Genomic DNA, 21,406 nt, shown 5'->3' with positions numbered 1-21,406 from the left:
GAGTCTGCTGTCTCTGAGTAGCTGTCTATAACTCACAAACTCTGATCAAACAGTCAAACTAGGCAGCGCTGATCAAATATGAATTAATATTCTGTTACTGTAATGCCTATTTCTCGCCTCAAATTTTTTCAGAAACATCTTGTAGTGTACTGTTTAGCTGTAAAACGAGAAGTTTGTGACCTGGCAGCCATGTTGAGATCAGTTGAGGAAATACCAAGCACCGCCCACCAGCCGGAGCAAACTGCCTAATTTTTCAGCTAAACAGTACACTACAAGATGTTTCTGAAAACATTTGAGACGAGAAATAGGCATTGCAGTAACAGAATATTGATTCATATTTGATCAGCGCTGCCTAGTTTGACCGGAGTTCACGAGTGATCGACAGCTGCCTCCGTTGAATGAACAGCCAATAGGAACGCTCTCTCTCTCCAAAATGACCTGTGATTGGCCAAAGTCTCCAGTCATGGGCTGGATTTTTTAAAGCCTGAAAACAGAGCCACGAGGATGTGCAGAAGTCTAGTTTTCTCTCAGAACACTATGCATATTACAATATGCTGAAAGGTCATTATGGAATTTTTGCCCAATGATGCCAAAAATATTCTGCCTACTGCATGTTACTGTAAATTCATCAGAAATTGGTCACAGTTCCAAATAGGACCATCACTTGCAGTCAGTTATTTGGTGATGCCCGCACTAAATGAATGAATCCATAATTGATGCAGGTATTTCCTTCCTTTTCATAAAATGAACAAACTGAGCAGGCCATTACAGTTTATTTTAGAAAAGAAAAACACCAAGCCACTTCAATACATTGACTTTTTAGCCAATTACTCCATAAGGAAACTTAAATATTTCATTCAACCATATCAATCTGAAAACAAAACACAAAATCAAACCAATAAGGTTTGCATTAGTGTTAGCATTAGATGCCAAGGACAAGTTGGCATACCAGTGAAATGGTGGTATTTTGACAGCTTTTAGTATACATTTCATGTACAAGTTATGTTTATATGTTTATGTCTGAATGGTAAAAAAAAAAACCTTGGGTTGCATAAAGACTGTGTATCCTCTTGGTGCAACATGTTCCATTTTTCTTTTTTCTGTATGTCTGTGCAGCCTGCAGTGTTGTGCTCGTTGGGGTGTGTTCAGAAAGCTCTGAAAAGCTGGTTTGGCATGTATCCCAGGTGGAGGAAGGAAGATTGGGCTTCTCTCTCGAGGTTCGCCAGCTCCTGGACCGTCGGCGCCAGAACATCCACGTGACCCTTGTAGTTACTACCTAGGCAAGCGCAACAGGATTGCAGGTCAAGCTCAACATAAAAGCAGCGAATGTAATGCGTTTTTTTAGTTACCAGTCAATCTATGCAATAATTATAGATATTTTTTACAGACAAAAATATGTACTGGAAGATTGGTTACTATAGAGTGCTCCAGGGATGATGTATTTTTGTAAGCCAACCAGGAAGTTAGCATCACCCTGGTTCCCTTGACAAATAGCCAATGGGATTTTTCCATTGGGTTTTGGATTATTGCAGAAAATAAGCTCTGTGGCAAACACATGTTTATGATACTTGCGCGTTTTGTTCAGCAAGTTAATCCCACAAATGAACACCACACATTTATGATTTTTGAAGTGTAAATGCCAGAAGTAAAAAGCTAACATTAGGCTATAAACAAACTATACCACGTTGCATGAGCACGAGTATAAACACAACGAGGCTGTAACGGCGGACAAGTCTCATTTAGCCACTTGTTAGCAACAGACTATTTTAAGACACATAAAGGCTTCAAAATGTGGGGATATTTTCTGACGTATTTTATATCGTAGAACAAAACGTTAAAGCTTGTGTTAGCCACAGACCTTATTTCAGGCATCTAACTAAAAACCCATTGACTTCCAGACGAAGGAACCGGAAGTGCTAAAATGCCAACTCATCTCCAGGTTTTAGGACTCATTCCTTTAGCACTCTATTCATAAAGCCATGCTACCAGTGTGGCTAAAAATGTTTCATTATGCTTGCCATAACACACATACCTCCCATTGCTCTGCGCTGACCATAGGTGACCTTTCCATCGAAATCATCCAAAGGTACTTTGATGTCTGGCTCACACTGGGTGATGGTGCACTTTAGATGATCCTCAATATCTGACAAGAGCTGTGGTTGAGAGGAAAAGGGAAATGAGAGTCCATGATGGGTAGTGCAGAATTATGTAAAATTGTGACAAGTCAAAAGTGTGTGCTTGAGCTTTCAGAGCTTCCAAAAATGAAGCACTGCTTACTATGAATGCATTATATCTCACATCAGACACAAACCCAAGGGTGCAGTTTCTGCCAGGATGACAAACACATCCGTTTCCTATTGAATCACTTTAAAAGCCCTCCGTTGAATCGGTCGTATTTCAAATAGCACATTTGTACTCGCTGCCTCAGCTCGATCAAGTTTGTGTGTCTGCGTCTTTGTTCACCTCTTTCTCGTTGTACCAGATGGTGCAACCTCCCTCCTCCTTCAGTCGGGTGTTGTAGCAGCCTCGGCCTCGGTTCGCGCAAACATGGTACCATACCTGCACGTGTAGAAAAAAATGTATTCAAGCTATTTTTCGAAAAACTATGCGTAATCAAAACTAATTATCAGCGTATTTCTATAATCCTACCTTCTCCTTCTCCATAGCAACCAAGGAGATGGCCAGTCCCATTCTGCAAGTTAAAAGGAAAGGAGATGATTTTAACTGTACGGGGCAGTAAGTCAATATTAGAAAGCTCCACTCTTTCAGTTGAATCATATTGTGATTGATGACATTTTAAGGGATGATATGTGAAAGTTTCAGCTTGCATTGAAGATGGATTTGATACGTGAATGGGATTTTACAAACAAAATCACATGGTAACATAAGAAAATAATAACTCTTCCTCAGCCGTAACACACAAACTCAGTTATTTTCAAGAACGCCAGCGCTTACCTCTCGGCTCTTCCAACTCTGCCGATACGATGGACATAGTTCTGCTTCTCATCTGGCAGGGTGACGTTAATCACTGGAGGAAAAAGAGATGATGAGAGTGGACTTGTGTAGGCACAAAATGCAGCGACGTATTCTCTTGTAATGAACACTGTATAGAATCAGCATTTGAAAAAGGCATGTGGGAATCAAAATCAGATATATTTACCATAAGGAACTCCGTGGACGTCGATTCCTCTGGCGGCTACGTCTGTGCAGACCAAGAGCTTCACTTCTTTCCTCTGAGAACACAAGAAGATCTTCAAACATCGATATATACTGAATATAATTGGTAAAAGCGTATCAATAAGTTGTTGTTCTTTTACCTTGAAGCGCTCCAAGTTAGTTTTCCGCTCATTTGGCTTACGATCACCATGGAGACAGACGCAGGAAAGCTGGTGGCCTTTAGCGTCCGGACCTAAAGATAAGAGATCAATACTGAGGGGCGGGATTCTGATGCAATGGGATGTTTCTACTTTTTAAAATGTCCAGCGATGGCTGACAAGTAAAAATCTCAGTGGTACTATTGGCTCCTACCTCCTCCCTGCTGAATGAAGTACTGCTCCATGTTGTCACAGTCAATCTTGGTGCGACAGAAGACGATAGCCTGGTCCATCTTGTGCTCCTTGATGGCCCTCACGGCGTACTCGCCCTTCAGCATCTTGATGGCTTCTGACCACATTTCTAAAAATGCACACATGCACATTTTTGTTCTTAATAATGACTATTTGTGCAAGAAAATGTTGTTTATGTGATGCACATTACATATATCCTTTATTTAACTGATTGAGTTTAAAATCTCCTTTTCAAGAGAGACCTGGCCAAGAGGGCAGCACGACATTGTTACAATGATAAACACAAACAATACGAGCAGACAAATATAACTGTCCCACACTACAAGAGAATGAGCACAATATATTAAATTCCCCCATAGTAATCAGCTTTGACAGTTTCAGGTCCTTCTGTCCATTATTCTAGGAAGAAGGCAGCGTATTTAAACGTTTTTTTTCCTGGTTCTGTTCGAACCTCTGGGACCAACATCTGTAGAATATTGTGAGAATGCAGGCCATATTGATTTTTTTTTTTTTTTTTTACACATGTATGTACATTGATAGGAGATGCCCCTCAAAGACTATATTTAAACAAATCAAACTAGTAGAGGGACAAAATGAAATGGTTAAAAACTGTGCTGTCTATCTTCTCTTACCTGCAGAATTGGCTCCTGGTCTGGTGTTATCTTTGGCATGGACTTCATCAGTCTATCCAAAACAGATCAACAGAGAAAAAAACTTTCTCAACACATAAACTGAGAGAAATAACAAGCATACAAGCTTAAACATGTGTTGAATCGTCCACAATGCTGACAGCAAAGCAAAATCCCTGCTGCATTTTCTCCCTCGCTACTCAGACTATGTCACCATGACGTGTGTCTTTGGGGCAACATCAGGGACTCACCCGGATGTGGTTCTTGCCGATGCGCTCCCAGAGCCGATCGTTCTTAGGATTGACGGGCACCACCACGTGGTGGACGCTCTCGGGGACAGAGTCCTCCCCCTTCAGGTCCACCCAGGTGGGAAAGTGCATGATACGCTCAGACAGCTTCTTTACGTCAAACGAATGCAGCGTGGCCGAACAAACAATCACCTGGAAGAGAAGATAGCAGCTGATGCACATGGACATGACTGACATAGTTCACTGGGACTCCTCCCATTTGACAACAATAAGATATTTTCATCTAAGTGTGTTGTTTTTTTATCTCAAGTGTTACCTGTAGTCTCTTGCCGTCCGATGTGACCTGAGGGATTTGGTTATGGATCCTGTTGATGAAGTCGGTATAGCCTGCGGACAGTAGGCCGTCCTGAGGGACGCAGAGAACACGGACAAATGATAAGTGACGTCAGGTATTGTTATGCTGTGTGAAACAACCATTAAAAAAAATAGTATTTGTACTTTATAGGCTGTGAAAATTCAACGCTTTTGATGTAAAAGGAAATACTCTAGATGTGTTGTACATACACACTCATCCAGGACTAGGAAGCGGACTTGGGACAGACTGAGCTTCCCAGTGGATATGAGGTCGTCCAGTCTGCCGGGTGTTCCCACCACAATATCAATCTAATTATAAGATGACACAGGCAAAAAAATTATGTTTGTTAGAAACTGTTTCAACTCTGTGTTTAACAGTAAACTCAATTAAATGTTTGTTTGGAGGACAGTACCCCCTGTTCCAGAGCAGCCAGCTGGTCTTTGGCAGGCACACCACCAATCACCAGCAGGCTCCTGTGGCAACACATCAACAAATTACTGTACGGCATATGTCAACATTAAAAAATTAAGCACGGGCTCCATCTGCTGGTATAAAACAAGAATTACACAATAACTGGCAAATGCAGGCAAATCGCGGCATGCAATGACTTAAGTGTAATACTGGTTTTCAAAAGTACCTACACATGCATTTTCTGCACAATTCATGTTTTTAAAACATTCTTTCCAACCAATGTTGATACCAGATCTGTATAGCCATACCTGAGTTTGGGGTTATCCACATATTTCCCACATTGCTTGACATTGTTGAGAGTTTGTTCAGCCAATTCTTTAGATGGCTCGAGGATCAGGGCTTTGGGCGCGTTGGATGATGCTTTTACCTGAGTCACTTTGGCACTGCCTGCACAAACACAGAGCAAAGACGGCCTATTCAACGTCTTTAGGGGTGTAAAATCACACGTTTCATCACAATACAATACGATATTATATTGTTTCTTTGGACAACGATACGATATTTGATGATATCACAAAGTCTTGCCAAGATATGATTTGGATTTGATTAAATTCAGGGGGCTGCGATCGATAGGAGACAATATCATATGTACATTTAACACAATCTGTTTCATTTATATCAGCTCACAAAAAGCAACTAAAATATGATTTGACAATTTTATTACTGAGCTCTGTAGGAAGGAGATGCGCTTGGACGGAAATGGTGACACAGACGTGCCGTGGGAATTTCAAAATAAAGGCGTATCTTAAAGATGATATGTATCGATGTTTTCACTTTGCATCAATGATAAAGGATCGTTGCTCATTGAATTGATATATCGATCCAGATCGATGGATCCTTATATCCCTATTTGTCTCTGTGGTGATGAATTCATGGGTGTATCAGCATGGTAAAAATGCAACTCTGGTAACTTGTTTTAGAAAAGCCATAGCAAAAGAAGGCTTTTATTGTAAAAAGAACTAATGCATTATGTCGTCCAAACATCAAATTATCCCTGGATGTCTATCTCACAATCACATTTGGTATATTTTTCTTGCTGCACCTGACATGAGGTTGCATCCACACACCTGTCTGAGAAGATTTGACTGCGTGGCCCTCTGGCGCCTGGTCCAAGGCAACAAACCCACTCTTAGGGGCATTTTTAAAGTCTTCTCCTCCAAAGTTGAACTTCAGCTCTGCATTCTGGCACACAGATAAGGAAAAGAGCAATTTGTATGGTGTAAATGTGGCACCCTGTTGGGATTGTTTTGAACCATTATTTTGATGTGATACCTTGAGCACACAGGAGGCAAAGAAGGGCTGATTCTTCACATGTTGAGGGATCTCAAAAGCCACACCCAGGTCATTACCTGGAATAAGGAAAACAGAGAGAAGGGGGCAACATGACAAACATGAGTAATTTTGCTATTTAACACCAAACCAGATGTCGTAAATACAGTAATAATGATATCTACTGAGACAGCACCATTTTTAGAGAAGGAAATCTGGCCCTTGTCTAGATCCAAGTAGCATCCAATAGTGTCATGCATGGTGTACTCCTGCAAAGAGGCAAGATAACAAAGGGAAAACATGTTTCAAAATAACCCTCACAGTTGTTAACATATCAAAATATTCATTAATTTATTAATTGTTACCTCTCCATAGCTGTCAAACTGCTTGTTGTTGGATTTCTTTCCAGTCCCACCAAAACCAAAACCATACTTGTCAGTTCCTGGAAAGAAATAAAGAGTTCAGGATTGAATCATTTCTTCTATTTAAATAGTTTATTTTAGTTGCTGTATGTTCTACAGCATGGAGATTGTGAAGCATAGAAGAGCATACCCAAGTCCAGGGCTGCCTGACTGGTGGACCAGCCAATGCGACACAGACCCTGGTCATGGCAGGTCACCTCATAGTAGTACTGCCCTGGACACAGAGAGACATGGACAGGTTGCAAAGAAATAAATGACCCTTTCATTGTAAGTCTAACAAAGAAATATTGGGAAATGCATGCATGTTGTCTTGAAATCCTTCTTGTTTTAAAGTACTTGTGTGCATTACACACCTTTGGTGACCCCTTTTGTAGAGCGACAGCCATGCCACTCTTTAAACTCCCTGCTCTGGCAGCACATTCCATCTGGACCAATTGCTGTACAGGTAAAAAATAAACAAATAGTGACAATCAGGAGAGGTGACAAAGAACAAAGATGTGGCCTTACATGCTTCTTTTTCTCCTCTTACCAAAGGCTGCACTGCGGTCATAAGGATTCATCTGCCAGTTGTTGAAAACTGAGCCAAAACAAAGAAACAGAGTTAAAGATCTTCAGAACATAAACCACTGATTTCATAATTGCTTGTATTATAATCAATTATGATGCTCGGTCTATTAGACCAGATAGCTCTGTACAATACATTTTAGCTGCCATATTAAAACACACAGGCTGCAACCAAATGAGTCACTAATATCAAAGTGGTCTCACTAGCTCCTCCAGTCTTGATGGAGGCCCTGCCCGTCTTGCCCTCCTGCTGATCCTTCAGGGTCTCGTACACAATCTGGATCACTGGCATACTGAAGGCCTGAGGATGACAAAGTATTACACTTGAGCTTTTTGTATATTACTTCTTGGTCTTGATGTTTAAATGCAAACTGCAGAGGTAAAGTTGTATTTAAAATAACTGAGTGGCTGTCATGTCATACTGGACCATAAATCACTGCACATTCTGTATTCTTCACTTGTATCACCATATCTGAATTACTGCGTAGAAGTTTGGGGTAACACTTATAAAAGCAACTTACAACCATTATGCATACTACAGAAGAGAGCAATCAGGATAGTAAATAATGTGGGATATAGGGAACACACGAACACACTGTTTTTGAAGTCACATGCATTGAAATTTATGGATTTGGTCAAATTTAAAACCACAATAATTATGTTTAAAGCAAGACATAACTCACTTCCGGGCAATATTCAAAAAATGTTTTGTGACAGGGAGGAGGGGTTATAATTTAAGAGGAAAATTTAATTTTAAAAAGCATTGTGTTCGTACAACAAGGAAGAGTATGTGTATTTCAGTCTGTGGGCTGGACTTGTGGAATGGGTTAGGTGATGGTTGAAGGGGAGCACAACTATAAATCAATTTAAAAAGCTATACAAGAAAGATATTTTTGGGAGGTATATGGTTGAAGAAGAGTTGTGTTAAAGGTTGGTTATATACTTGTTAACTCCGGATGTATTTGTGGGTTGTAAATAAACGTGGGATGCTGTTCATATGTTCAACTTGGGATGTAAATAAATCTGGGATAGTTTTTATATTATATTATATTATCATTCTATGATATATGAGTTATTAGAGGAGAAGTGAGAAAGGGGTATAGGGAAATATAAGTTTTTCTTCTACCTACTCCTTTTCAACACTATAACTCTTGTTTTGTTTGTTATTATTTTGTATCTGTTTTTATTTATTATATGTTCGAAATAAAGTCTTTCATTCATTCATTCATTCATTCATGTACTTACTCCTGTTTTACCGCTACCAGTTTCTGCTGCCTAAAGAAAAAGAAGATGAGATGTAAAACTTGCAGAGCACAGATGTTGTGTCTGAGACAAACATAAACAAAAGAGGTAAACATACCATAAGTACATCTCCTCCACCGAGAATAAGGGGAATAGACTCTGCCTGGATGTCAGTCGGAAGCCTGAAATCCAATGATTGAATACATCATTTCAGTGTCAACAGGTAACAACAATATGGACAGATATAGATCACACTACAGGTGTGATTTAACAACACTGCCAAGCCAAGCAGCCCGGCCTCAGTGACTTACAGCCAGTCCAGCTCTTCCACAGCCTGTGCGATTTCAGCCATAACCCCCATTTCTGTTGAACAAAAGACATATTTAATAATTCAATACGCTCATTTAGCTTTCACAAATCGTTTGGTGTTGAAGTAAAAACACGAATACAACGTTAATATAATGAAATTGATCAATTCTTACCAGAAAACGCTGCCATGATTGCTGCTACGACTGCAGTTTAACCGGATGTATATATAACGTGTTCCGAATATTCGGCTCGGCGGAACTCGTAGCAGCCTTATGTCGTTGGTTCCGGTTAGTGAACTAGTTCGTATAATACGCTAAAAAAATCACAATACCTATCATATATTTCTATTATATTATCATATCACAGCTAAGCAAAGTCAAGCCATTAAACATTTATCCTGAGCTACATTTTCCAAACGCGGTTCCCTGCTATATTGTGTCCGGTGCTGCTCGCCGTAGACGTCAGACAGCCTCAAAGTAAACATGGCAGAAGAAAGCATGATGGAAGGAGAAGAGGAGAACATTTTATACGATTTACTGGTCATTACTGAATGGCCACCAGAGACGGACACTCAGGTTAGTCAGACTATCAATTTTGCTCGTTTTCAGTGTGGTGTGTGGGTCTTTTATTCAACATTTATGTGTGAAAATGGCCCGAGAAAGTCAACTGTAATCAGGTGCAGCCGCTCAAAGCCACGTAGCATACACAAACTACCAGCTACAGCCTTCATGGTGTCATTTCACTTTGACATAGTGTTCATTTGTCATCATATTTACATGTGCAGTTAAGTCCTATGTATAGGCAACATTCATATTTTGCTCCATTTAACTATTTGCCCATGTATAGCTATTACACAGCTGATGAGCTCACTTGTCACTTTCTATCATTTGCAGTTGCGAGGCAACAAGGAGCACAATACGTCACTTATTGCAAAAGCAGTGACAGGTAAGTTCTGTTGTTTTGTTGCCTTGTTGTGACCTGAAAGAGGGCACTTTACTTCAGCACCTGACTGTGACCACGACCTTTTTCTAGAAATGTCTTGTGTTCACTCTTAAAGGTCCCATATTATAAAAAAGTGAGATTTTCATGTTTTTTTATTTATTATAAAGCAGGCTTAAGTCCTATATAAATACTGTGAAAGTATCGAAACGCTCAATCCACAGGGAAATACACACAGCCCCGTATTCAGAAACTCTGCATTTGAAACAAGCTGTCAGGATTTCTGTACATTTGTGATGTCACAAATATACAATATTTAGACCCTTTAAACAGATTTAAACATAAACGTTATAAATGTGTCCCAGTTTATTTCCTGGTTGCAGTGTATGTGAATGACATCAGCTGACAGAAAGTACACATGGACCCAAGCTGTTGCCTAGCAACGCAATTCCGTCGGAATGCGCCAAAACGGAGCGTTTCAGACAGAGGACAAATACAGGCATATTCAGGCCAACAGTATGAGGAAAATAAAGTTTTTTTTGAACATTACAGCATGTAAACATGTTCTAGTAGAAACACAAAATAGTAGTAGTAAAACGTATGATCCTGAAAATGAGCACAATATGGGACCTTTAAATCCAGCAATCCATATACCCACAATGCAACACTAAACCTTTATATATATATGTCCTGGTGGAGTTTGCTACAGTTTAGGATTGACAACAAGCATTGTTGGCAAGCAAGCAAGTAGGCCAGTAATTATGTTGGAGTTACTGTAGTTATTCTGTATGTGTTGAAATACTACTACCCAATCTGAAATGAAGAAGATAAGATAAGGGATAAGATATTCCTTTATTAGTCCCACAGTGGGGAAATTTGCAGTGTACAGCAGCAAAGGGGATAGTGCAAAACACAAGATGCATCAGCTAACACAGTAAAAAAAGAGCTAAACAAAGAGTAACAAAATATGAACCATTTAAATAGAAGGAAGTATAAAAATAGGAGCAGTATATACAGTATTGACAATAAACAGACTATTAACAAAATTGCACAAGTGGAAAATGATATTGCACAGTGAGTATGAATTACACCTGAGTAGTAATAATGATAATGACATTGCACAGTCATTATACAGTATAGTGCAGTTATTGTCAGTTTTTGGTGTGTAAGTGGTCTACTGGGAGCAGTGCCGGTTGCGGAGTCTGACAGCTGCAGGAAGGAAGGACCTGCGATAGAGCTCCTTCACACACTTTGGGTGGAGCAACCTGTCGCTGAAGGAGCTCTCCAGTGCTGAGATGGTGTCCTGCATGGGGTGGGAGTCATTCAAGAAAGGATGCAGACTTATAAGCATCCTATCACAGACTGCTCAGTATGCAAGATATCTAATTGTGTAATACATAATATATCAGATATGCAAGTTTGCTTGGTCTAGATTATGTTGGCATGACTGTTATAACCAAGAAAACAGATGTTCCCCAAATCCTACAGTAGGAGGTGCCACAATCATTGATGACCATGATCATTGGTCCTGGAAGGTGCTATAGTTTTGTATAGTTAGACGTCCTTTGCCTTGATTAAAGATAAAGAGACTGATTTTCAGGTCCTCTATGTCCTTGACTGCAGTTTCTGATTGTGATTTAGGATGTGACAAGAGACGGCCTATATGATGAATAAAATATGTCATTATCGCATCCTCATGTGATAGTTCCATTGTTATGCTTACTAACTGATATATTTCTTACAGGGCCATTCCGCTTAATCTTGCACTACTTGTGGTACAGGTAAGTTCATTATTATTATTATGCTGGCAGCTACACATGACTTGATTTCGCCATTGTAAAGGACCCACATGCCACATGAAGCTGTGATTCATGGTGCTTATTAGTAGTATGGTTTTTAGAACAGAGGTGTGTGGCTTACATGTTTGACTCCATCACAATACAAGCACAGTTATTACTTTTAAGGGTCTGTAAGAAAGCTTATATGTAATTCAGCTACCCCGTGAATGCAGAAGTGGGAATGCATTTCTCAGGCACTGACTAAGGAAATCCTATTTAAGGCCCAGTACTAATGTGCTACAAAAGAACTTAAAAAATGTACACAGTAAGAACTTCAGAATGCTTCTCTCTTGGTGACATTTGTTTATTGTTGTAAAAATCAGTCTGTCTTAATGCTGGATAATGGATATAGTGCTGTGTCATGATAGCAGCACTAACGCTGAGCTAAGAAATAGAGCAAGCACTTTTACTTTGTATAAATTATCAGATGTAACCTTGTTCAATTCAATTAGAGCCATATTTGCTAGTTCAATCATTTGATAATAATGAGCCTATGCTTTTAGATTTAACCTGGAATTCAAATATTTATAAATTACAACAGACAACTCTAACCTGTTCCCTTAATGCAAATCCTTTACTTTATTTTGCCACATGCTTGCACAAGCTATAATTGAGGAAACATGACAATAAAAGCTAAAACAATCCTGGAAATGTCTGTGCTTGGGGCGTCACAGTTTCGGCATGTTGTACTGTATGAAATATGTCATTATTCTGTATGAGGGAATTGAATAATCAGGTTTTAGCTTATATTTGGGCTTCTTGAATTCTTCCCTGACTCAGATTAAAAGGAAAGTTTATATGTATATATTTGCAACAGACGTGATAGGACAACACTTTGACATGGACCCTACCAGGCTTAGTTGACCTGTACTTCCTGAAATCTACTGCAGAAAAGTATCATAGGCACAATCCTGTATTTAAGATGTATATTTGTTTCACCCTGCTCTTACTGCACAGTATCTGTTGGAACCTGTTAACAGATGGCTCGATGAGGCCTGCAGTTGATTTTGTAATGCTGTAGCACTAAGGCCTGCTTATCCTCTCAGCAGGTGGTTCGCTAGCTCCATCAATAACCTCGTTAAATATTTAAGAACTCCTCTAGCCAGGCTCGTATCTTTGCTCTCCTTCTCTTTTTTGTGGATGAGAACGGATCAGGGATTTTATTAGAAATTACAGAGTAGCCAGACTCCCCTCCACATGATGGGACATTTTCATTTTCAAAAGAAGCTTCTGGCCAATTTTACAGTAGCCCCAAAACAGAATAATACAATACAAAAATACTATGATAATGAAGTTTTAAAAGCATATTTTGATGATCAAATCGAACAACAAATCGAAACACTAGATGGCAGTTTGCAAACTCTCCACTACTTAGACACTGGGAAAAGGCAGTTTGCTGTAATGATGAACTTGTCTGTGGAAATGATTCCTCAAACCTAAAATGCAATCTTCAGATCCACATTTGTTTGACAGTTCATTAATTGTACATTAAATAATCACCAAATTAAATAGATAAGTATTTATTTATATAATTTTAATTTAAAGTAATTTAATTATACATTTGATTAAATATGCTTTACTTTTTTAATTTAATTTAATTTCAAATTTATTTAAATTAAATATAATGTAGTTTTAATGTAATTCGGTCTTTAATTAAAACAATCTTTTATTTAATTTAACTTTTTAAAATTGGATTTAATTCAATAAAATTTGTTATTTAACTTAATTTACTATAATTTAAATAATTAATTTTTATTGATTTTTAAAATATTTAACTTAATATACATGAATAACAATTTTTTATTCAACTTAATTTGAATTTAATTTAAATACATTTTTCATTATTTAATCTAATCCTCCTGTTCACTCTCATGTGTTGATGAATATTTCATTTCACATTCACTGTCATAAACTGGTCACCTGTCAACCAATCACTGTAGACATAGTGAATAAGCATGATGTCATCCATAGCAACAAGATCAACCCCACTGCTTCTTTTATCTCTGGAGATCTCTCAGTCCCTCAGTTAAAGTTGCTCTCAGCAGCTTTGCGGAAAGTTTTTAAGAGGAAACTATTTGCTGGGAACTTTTAGCCTCATTTAGAAGAACTCCTAGTAAGTAAAGACACTTAGGGAACACTGTTTAGCAGTTATTAATGTGCTCATTTTCTCACTGATATGTTTGTTTGATTCTGTAAACCTCAGCCCCTCCAGCTCATCGCTACCTCTTGGTCTTGTCCGCCTGTCCAACAAGCAGATCAACTGGCAGCTGGTGCTTGAAAGGTACAACACTCACACACACACACAAACACACGCTCTTCTCTCTCTCTCTGACATGCACTAAGCCTTCCTCTCCCTTTTGCGTATCCCCTCAACCAATCATTTAATTGTACTCATTACAGCGGACAAACCAAGTAGAAAGGCTGTTTTTAATTGGCTATCGATCCCACCATGTAAGACGGTGTTAAGCGCGGTCAAATGATGCTGCGGATGTCCATTAGTTTGATGTGCTTGATCCTTCCATTTCGTTTCTGTCTGCCCTTAAATCTTTCTCCCTCATTTAATTCCCTCGGAAACCATCTTTGCTCCGTTCAATGCTCCCGATTATTATTGTTTCTCCTCTCTTTAAGCCATCCTACGCGGGGCTCTTATTCCAGTCTTTATCTCCCATCCAAACTGCCCCGCTAGACACACACACTCTTATCTTCCCTAATCACCCTAGATGGTCTTCATTTCATCCCCCCACTTTTTAACATATCGGTCACAGTGACATTCGTTCACTTCCTCTGCTCTGCTCCTCTTCTCATTTCTTTCTTTTTCGCTTGTTAATTCCTGACCGTTCTCTTGTTCTCTCCACAGTAATGGCAAACTGTTGGCGGTGGTTCAGGACCAGTGTGTGGAGATTAGGTAATTATTGAACTCTATCCCGCTGTTTGAGGCACTCTGCCTGTGTGTGCGCCGAGTGATAGAGAGCCCTGTTAATTAATGGGGGTGCTTTATCACATCTATCTTAAAAAGAGCAGCTTGTATCTAAAGAATGACATTTTTTTTTCCAAGCATCAATACAAATCGGAAACAATACAATTAGTCATAGTAAAAAAAAAAAAATTTGAGTCAATTTAGTGAACCTTTTGTGGTACTTCAGGCAACATCAAATAAATGAACGCTAACAAATTGAAAATACCAGCGCTGCCTGAATGTTTTCATTTGTTTGTGTGTGTGTGTGTGTGTGTGTGAGGGATAGAGAAAGAGAGCATGCATACACATGAGTGTGTTTGTGCTCATTTTGAGTGGTTGTAATTATTTTCAGACACAAATCCAATTTCCCCTCTTGCGCAGAGAAAATATGCTCACTCAGCAATGGGCTCTATTGACACAATGTAATGCTTTAAATGGAGCAAAATTGAAATGAAAATCAATAGCAATGAAGCAGGTGTACAAATATTTCTCTCTCTCTCTCTCCAGAGGCTAACAAGAGGCAAGTTCAACTGGCACGAAAGACTTGTTTTCCTCTTGACCCTCTGTATAATTGGAAGTCGTTTTCATGCACATCCTGTACCAATATGTAAAAGTACGTCGCTGTTATTATTCACTGCCCTCCGAATTGTGTCGCGGTTGACCTGCTGTAATCGAGAGCAATCAAGTGCCAGCTTGATATTGTGGGTTTTCTCCGGTGTGCTTTGTCCGCACCACTGTTGTTTAATCACAGAGTGTTTTATAACCTTGCTTTATGGCATTTGTTGGTGTGAGTGGGTGTTAAGGCAGCTCAAGACCTTATCCATTGAGCTCTGTTTAAGAGTCTGTCTGCTGCCTACTGTCAAGCTTCTGTCTGCTTGATCCATTAAGCCACTTCAGTTCGCAGGCGAAAAGTGGCGATTATAACCTACCTTATACCCGGTCATTTAAGGTTAAGAGTGTGAATGGTCGCACCCTAGGGTGCCGTGTAATGCCACTGCTTTTTTTTTTCTTCACTTTTCCTGTATTTGCTCCTCAGGTCTGTGAGAGACGACTTTGGCTCAGTCATTGGGAAGTGCCAGGGTAAGATCCTCTCTCGCCTGTTTTAACCTGCAATCTTCATTCTCAGTATCTGTACTTGCATATGTGTGTTTGTACACATCTACGTTGAGTTTGTTTCGAAGGAAAATATCGACCACGGCAGCTGATTGAAATGTGTGAGTGAGAGGAACACAGATAATCAGCCTCATTCCCGACACTGCCACTCATTAAACGCAGCCTCGTAGTGGCTGATAAAAATAAATCTCCTCCATTGTTTGATTAGCTATTAAAATGACCCGCTGCGTTGGTTTTAATCACTCTAAACATGGGGAGGCCCAAACTTTCTGCAAGTTGAGAAGTTTTAACCCTCACCCTTACAACCTATTTAACATACAAGGACCACAATATATTGGTCTTTTAAAAAAGAAACAGAAAACAATTATATGAAGTCATGAGGAACAAAGTGATTGTCATGAAAAATTGTAATAATAGAATAAAGCACCTGTGAGATATAACAAAGAGGTATACCTTTGGGGTCTGGGTGGCCCCAGTTGGTAGGATGAGGGTTGTATGATACAGCAAAAAAAAGTGAAATACACTTACCGTAGATGTTTGACATCTTTCTTATAGTTGTATTTTTTTTTTTTTTAACTTAAAGCTTCACAAATCAAAAATGTTATATCAGCAATAGGTGAAATCACCTTGGGTAACATAAAAGATGTAGTTTGTAGTGATCAACCCACAAAGAATTACCACTCAACACAGTTACCCTCAGCACTGCGGGGGCATTTAAGTGTCTTTCAGCTCATTGTTTTGGTTTTAAAGGCCCACAACTTTATTGTTTGGTTCACTCTCACAGCTCTGATCAACCCTGTTTCCAGCAGCGGCGTAAGACAGTTGGTTTTCAGCGTAAAGCTTAGCTAAACCCAACTGTACGCTACGTGTCCAGCACCAAACACTACACAGCCAACGTTAGCAAGTAGCCGAACACAGCTGCTTAAAAGCCAGATATTTCTCACAGGACGTTGGTGGAGACTAAAACAGAGCTAAATGGAGCATGGATATAGAAACATGACTCCAAATCAATGCTAAAGTTGCTCTGTACCTGCTGGATGTGTAAATGTTAGCTAAAAAGTTCACCATAACAACTTTTATAAGGTGATAATATGCCAATGTTGTGTTTACAGCTTGTTGTGCTGCCCCCACAGGTCTGCAACGGCTGCACCACTTTAGAGCCACTCTGTGTAGAATTTATGCATTTCTGACTTTTGACACCCCGTAGTGGTAACAACAAAAAAAGACACTTTGGCAGACAGCAATGCGCACCAATGTCTCCCCCCCCCCCACAGATCCAAACAGAGGACACTAGATGAATTGGCTGAAATCAACAACTAGACTGCAGCAACGTTCACCATGGATTGTTTCATATGTCTACAATAGAAAACAAAAGCCATCAGTCATTTGAGAGAAGCTATTATCACAAAAAAGTCAACATAATAGTGGATCACTTCAAAGAAAATAATAATTATTTCTGAATTTCAGTTTTTTATTCACATCTTCTGCACATACACTCGCTCACACACACACACACACACACACACACACACTGCTCCAAATGCGTCACAAAAACAAAGCAGGATCACAGCAAAAAGCCCAGAACTACACTTGTGTGTGGGTTTTGTTAATATGTTCTACACTTCTCACCTTCTCCCCTCCTCTTTTCTTTCATTTTTTTCCCTCATTTTCGTCATCTTTCCCGCCCCTCCTCTGTCTGTCTCTCTCTCTCTCTCTCTCTCTCTCTCTCTCTCACACACTATGTTTGTTCTGCTCCGGCTAGCCGTCATTGTGGGCCGTTGTTCTAATGGCTCATAGTGTGGATAACAGTAGCCCCTGGGCCTGTGTAAACCCCGGCCTCCCTCCTCTCCTCTCCTCTCCTCTCTTTCATTCCATTTCATCTCTCCTTTTCATTTTACTTTTACTTCATTTCATTTCACGGAGATTTGTCCTAATGGATTTTGCTGTGATCCTGCCTTTTAATGGCGTTTGCTTTTAATGGAGAAGCGTGCATGTGTGCCTCCTTTACTGCGTTTCTTGGTACGCATCCCCCGTGCGCGAACGCGTTCGGTGCATCCACACCTGTGTATCACTCACTTTCTCTCCCCTCCCTCCCTCCCTCCCTCCCTGTCTGCTCCTGTTACGCTGGAGTCGTCTCCCACCCCCGTACATAATTCATAAGTGTTGAGCTCTGATAAATGCATCCGTGAGGCTTTAGATAGAAGGCTCCTATTGGGTCGTTGGGCATAATTCTCCCCAACTTCCGCCCCCGCACTAGAGGAGAAAAAAACAAAAAACAAGACAGTAGCATCCAATTTTCCAGCCCCCCAAAAAAGCCATCTATGTGGAAATGGAGCCCTCTCAGCCATAGAACAACATACTGTATACAATTCATAATGGGAGCGAGATAGGAGGAGAGGCAGCGTCAGAGCCAAATAGGAAAAAAAAGATTGAAATAGGAAGCAAAAGAGCCAAAGAGGAGAGCAGAGGAGACGCTCGGCACCTATGGCTCTCATAATGGCTCCGCGTTCTCCTCTGCTCCTCCTCAGCCGAGAGTCTCAGAGGTGTGTTGTTAAATCGCCTACTTCCTGAGGTGCCCTCCGATACTTAGGCCTTAAAATTTGGGGAGCTATTATTTCTCTCAGTGGGTGCCGGATTCATTGTTTCCTGCCTCCTCTCTCTCTCTCCCCTCTCCATGTCTGTCTCGCCTCCCACTTCTCCCCTTTGTTCTTCATTTAAAATTCTAGTCATACAATATCCGACGCCTCCATTCGTTTGCTGTATTGCCCACCAGGGGTTGCAGCAGCGTTCCTCAGCCAAGAAATTCAATACAATAAACGCCAATAGCGCCGTTATGTGATATCAACAAAAACATAACTTCCTTTTCATAACTTTATTGCTTAGCAGACACGGCACCCGTGGTGGCATATTATGTTTCACACCGTTCTCCAATGCAGAAATGTGTGCTGAAGGTTGCATCTACAGTAGTAAATATTCTGCTCGGCTTTTTCTTGTACCCAAAGCACACAGATTGTGCACATGTTTGTACAAGAAAAATCCAATTTCCCCTCGTACTGTTTTAATGTGTCGTAAGGTAATCGGGTATTCAAAACAGACCTGGGATCTGCCAGCTCTTCCATCAGAGTATGACAGCGAAGCCTTGAGAAAGTGCCAGCAGGCAGGGATGTGCTTTATCATAGCGATATGGTTACACTCCCAGCACTGCTGAGCCAGCAGATTGGTAAAACAGTAGCCTATACTTCAATAAAAGCTGGATTTATGATCTTCCCTCTCTGTCCACCTTTCTCCCCCCCCTCTCATCGCGAGCGCGGAAATGTGCACGCGTGCGTCTTTGAGAGACAATTATTGAGATGTATTACTCCAGCTATCCTTCACAGATGAATTGGATAGGTCCTTAGACACACCGTGTTGATGAATGGCATTAGCTTTATCCTTCTTCTCCCATCTGTATTCATCATCGGGCACACCGCAGAACACCAGGGATTATCCGCAGAGAGTTTTCTCATCTGGCTCAATAAGAAGCTCCCTGAAATCTCTTTCTCTGTTTGTATGAACTTTCTTGTTTTTTTTTCATCTTTGCCGCAGTGCCAAAGGACCCAAACCCCCAATGGCGAAGGGTGGCGTGGAGCCACGACTGCACCCTGCTGGGCTACGCCGACAGCACTGGCACCGTGCGCCTTTTCGACCTCATGGGCAGCGAGCTCTTCGTCATCCCGCCGGTAAACCGTGCCAGTCCCCTCCTCTTTGACGTCATCAAACTCAAACAAATCCCCCCTTCAAGCTATCTTTGTGTTTTTTTTCTTTTCTTGTGCATGCATTGACGCTAATCACAAGTGATCAGGCGTAGCATATGGAAACTCAGCGTTCACTTGGCATTAGGGTGACCAGATCCCAACAAACCAAATGTGGGACAAAGAGTGTGTTTGTGTGGGACAATATGGGACACGGTACCAAGGCTGAGGGGTAGTCTACAATTTTAATATGTCTATAACATTTCTATTCTGCTCTTTATCTTGTGATATCTCTATGCTTTGGCAGAATGCATCTATAGATCGGCACATCTCCTTTTGAGCCGCACGTTTCTGTGTCGCTGTTTCGCTTCATGTCATGTTCCCCCCCCCCATGTGAAATTGAAAAATAACTAGCAAACTTCACAAAAAACTCTGAGAATCGCCTTCCACTGGCTTATGAATACTTATAAGTAGTTTCAAAGTCTTTGTTGCAGCTGCTCTTACTTTTCTTTGTGGTAGTTTTCATCATATTCCGCCTAAACCTTGTGACTTTGCGGCGACTCGCAATTTAAAAAAAAAAAAAAAAAGCATCTGTCCTGCAGCGGTTTAGCTTTTGAAAACTAGAGCCAATGAAAATGTGGGACATGTCTCAGTATTATATGGGACGTGGGACAAGGCATAAAAATGCTGTGCCTCGTAAAGAGGGACACCTGGTCACCCTACTTGGCATTAAATCATCAGATTATAAATTGGATAAATGCAGCTTCTTATCCTAACTAAATGCCAGTATGCTACAGCAGATTTAGGCTGTATGTGTAACTTTACAGTGACACAGTTACGAGGATTCAGACATCCATAATCTTGGCTCCAGAGAGCGGTTGGGCCATGTTCTGTTCTTTCAGCGGAGCACACATTTACTGGGCACTTTGAGCTGCCTGTCACCTTTTTTGAAGAAAACGTCTCCCTGTCAGACACCCTCTCTGCTCTCTTTGTCTGTCAAGCCTTCTTTCTTCATTCATTGTCTGATGCTTTTTTCTCATCTCTCTTTCTTCTCCCCAGTTTGCTCACAGTGTCCCACTCTTTCCTTCTCCATCTCCATCTCCATCTCCATCACCTCCCCTCTTTAATTTTTCACACAAGTGCTGCTCCCTAGATCCCCCTCTCCTTCCCTCCTCTGGCATCTCTCTCATCCTTGCATGTCTCAGCAGCTCTCCTCCTCGCGCTGCCATTTCAAGTCTGTCATTCCCCCCCCCCTCACTTTAATGCCCTCTGTGCACTACATGTTATCATTCCTCCATTTCTATCCATCACTCCTTGCATTGCTCCATCCGCCCTGTCAGAGACGATGAGCGCAGACACTCGTCCTTCTCCCCAGCCATCTCTCCAAGCCGGTGATCTTGATTCCTTTAGTGCAACTCTTACTTTGTTATACAGTATGTGTGTCTGCACACTTACGCCAGCACACCCCCTCGCTCTGCTCTGCTGTGCTGTTTCTCTTGTTTGTCACTGTTAAGTGCACACACCGATGACTTGCTGCTATTTCTGGAGGAGAGGATAAAAAAAAAAATTTGACAGAAAGTATGCATGTATGAAATTTTTTTTTAAATTTGCTTCCCTACCTCCCCCATCTCTCTTTCACTTTCTCTTATCTTTTGTTCCCTGCCTTCCCTGTCCCATCATTTTCTTTCTTAATGTTTTTTTTTTCTGTCTATTTTATGTTCTTTAACAATTGCCGCTTGATGTGATGTGTCTTT

The 21,406-nt window shown here is 40.6% G+C and overlaps 2 protein-coding genes across 2 annotated transcripts in view; one reads left to right on the top strand and one right to left on the bottom strand.

The window, feature by feature from the left end:
* Nucleotides 1–758: 758 nt before the first annotated feature.
* ddx1 (DEAD (Asp-Glu-Ala-Asp) box helicase 1) lies at nucleotides 759–9,391 on the bottom strand. Its single transcript, XM_037751578.1, has 26 exons — nucleotides 9,249–9,391; nucleotides 9,078–9,129; nucleotides 8,885–8,948; nucleotides 8,770–8,799; nucleotides 7,729–7,825; nucleotides 7,490–7,537; nucleotides 7,314–7,397; nucleotides 7,091–7,174; nucleotides 6,904–6,980; nucleotides 6,735–6,807; nucleotides 6,542–6,618; nucleotides 6,337–6,451; nucleotides 5,518–5,656; nucleotides 5,211–5,271; nucleotides 5,008–5,106; nucleotides 4,760–4,849; nucleotides 4,447–4,635; nucleotides 4,199–4,250; nucleotides 3,529–3,675; nucleotides 3,318–3,409; nucleotides 3,161–3,233; nucleotides 2,956–3,028; nucleotides 2,650–2,692; nucleotides 2,464–2,559; nucleotides 2,033–2,153; nucleotides 759–1,276 (listed from the first exon to the last, which is right to left on the bottom strand). Exons 1-26 carry the CDS (start codon nucleotides 9,262–9,264, stop codon nucleotides 1,146–1,148), a joined length of 2,223 nt encoding a protein of 740 aa, XP_037607506.1. The 5' UTR covers nucleotides 9,265–9,391; the 3' UTR covers nucleotides 759–1,145.
* A 121-nt stretch (nucleotides 9,392–9,512) lies between these two features.
* Nucleotides 9,513–21,406, top strand: part of nbas (NBAS subunit of NRZ tethering complex) — a 187,946-nt gene continuing 176,052 nt past the window's right edge. Inside the window, exons 1-7 of the mRNA XM_037751577.1 lie at nucleotides 9,513–9,650; nucleotides 9,969–10,020; nucleotides 11,759–11,795; nucleotides 14,056–14,133; nucleotides 14,710–14,757; nucleotides 15,845–15,888; nucleotides 19,507–19,640. Coding sequence (XP_037607505.1) covers nucleotides 9,558–9,650; nucleotides 9,969–10,020; nucleotides 11,759–11,795; nucleotides 14,056–14,133; nucleotides 14,710–14,757; nucleotides 15,845–15,888; nucleotides 19,507–19,640 — 486 coding nt within the window. The 5' untranslated portion in view covers nucleotides 9,513–9,557. The remainder of the gene's footprint in view (nucleotides 9,651–9,968; nucleotides 10,021–11,758; nucleotides 11,796–14,055; nucleotides 14,134–14,709; nucleotides 14,758–15,844; nucleotides 15,889–19,506; nucleotides 19,641–21,406) is intronic.

This window comes from Sebastes umbrosus, chromosome 18 (assembly GCF_015220745.1).
Source record: "Sebastes umbrosus isolate fSebUmb1 chromosome 18, fSebUmb1.pri, whole genome shotgun sequence".
Lineage (NCBI taxonomy): Eukaryota > Metazoa > Chordata > Actinopteri > Perciformes > Sebastidae > Sebastes > Sebastes umbrosus.
This window is presented reverse-complemented; position numbering and strand designations above follow the sequence as displayed.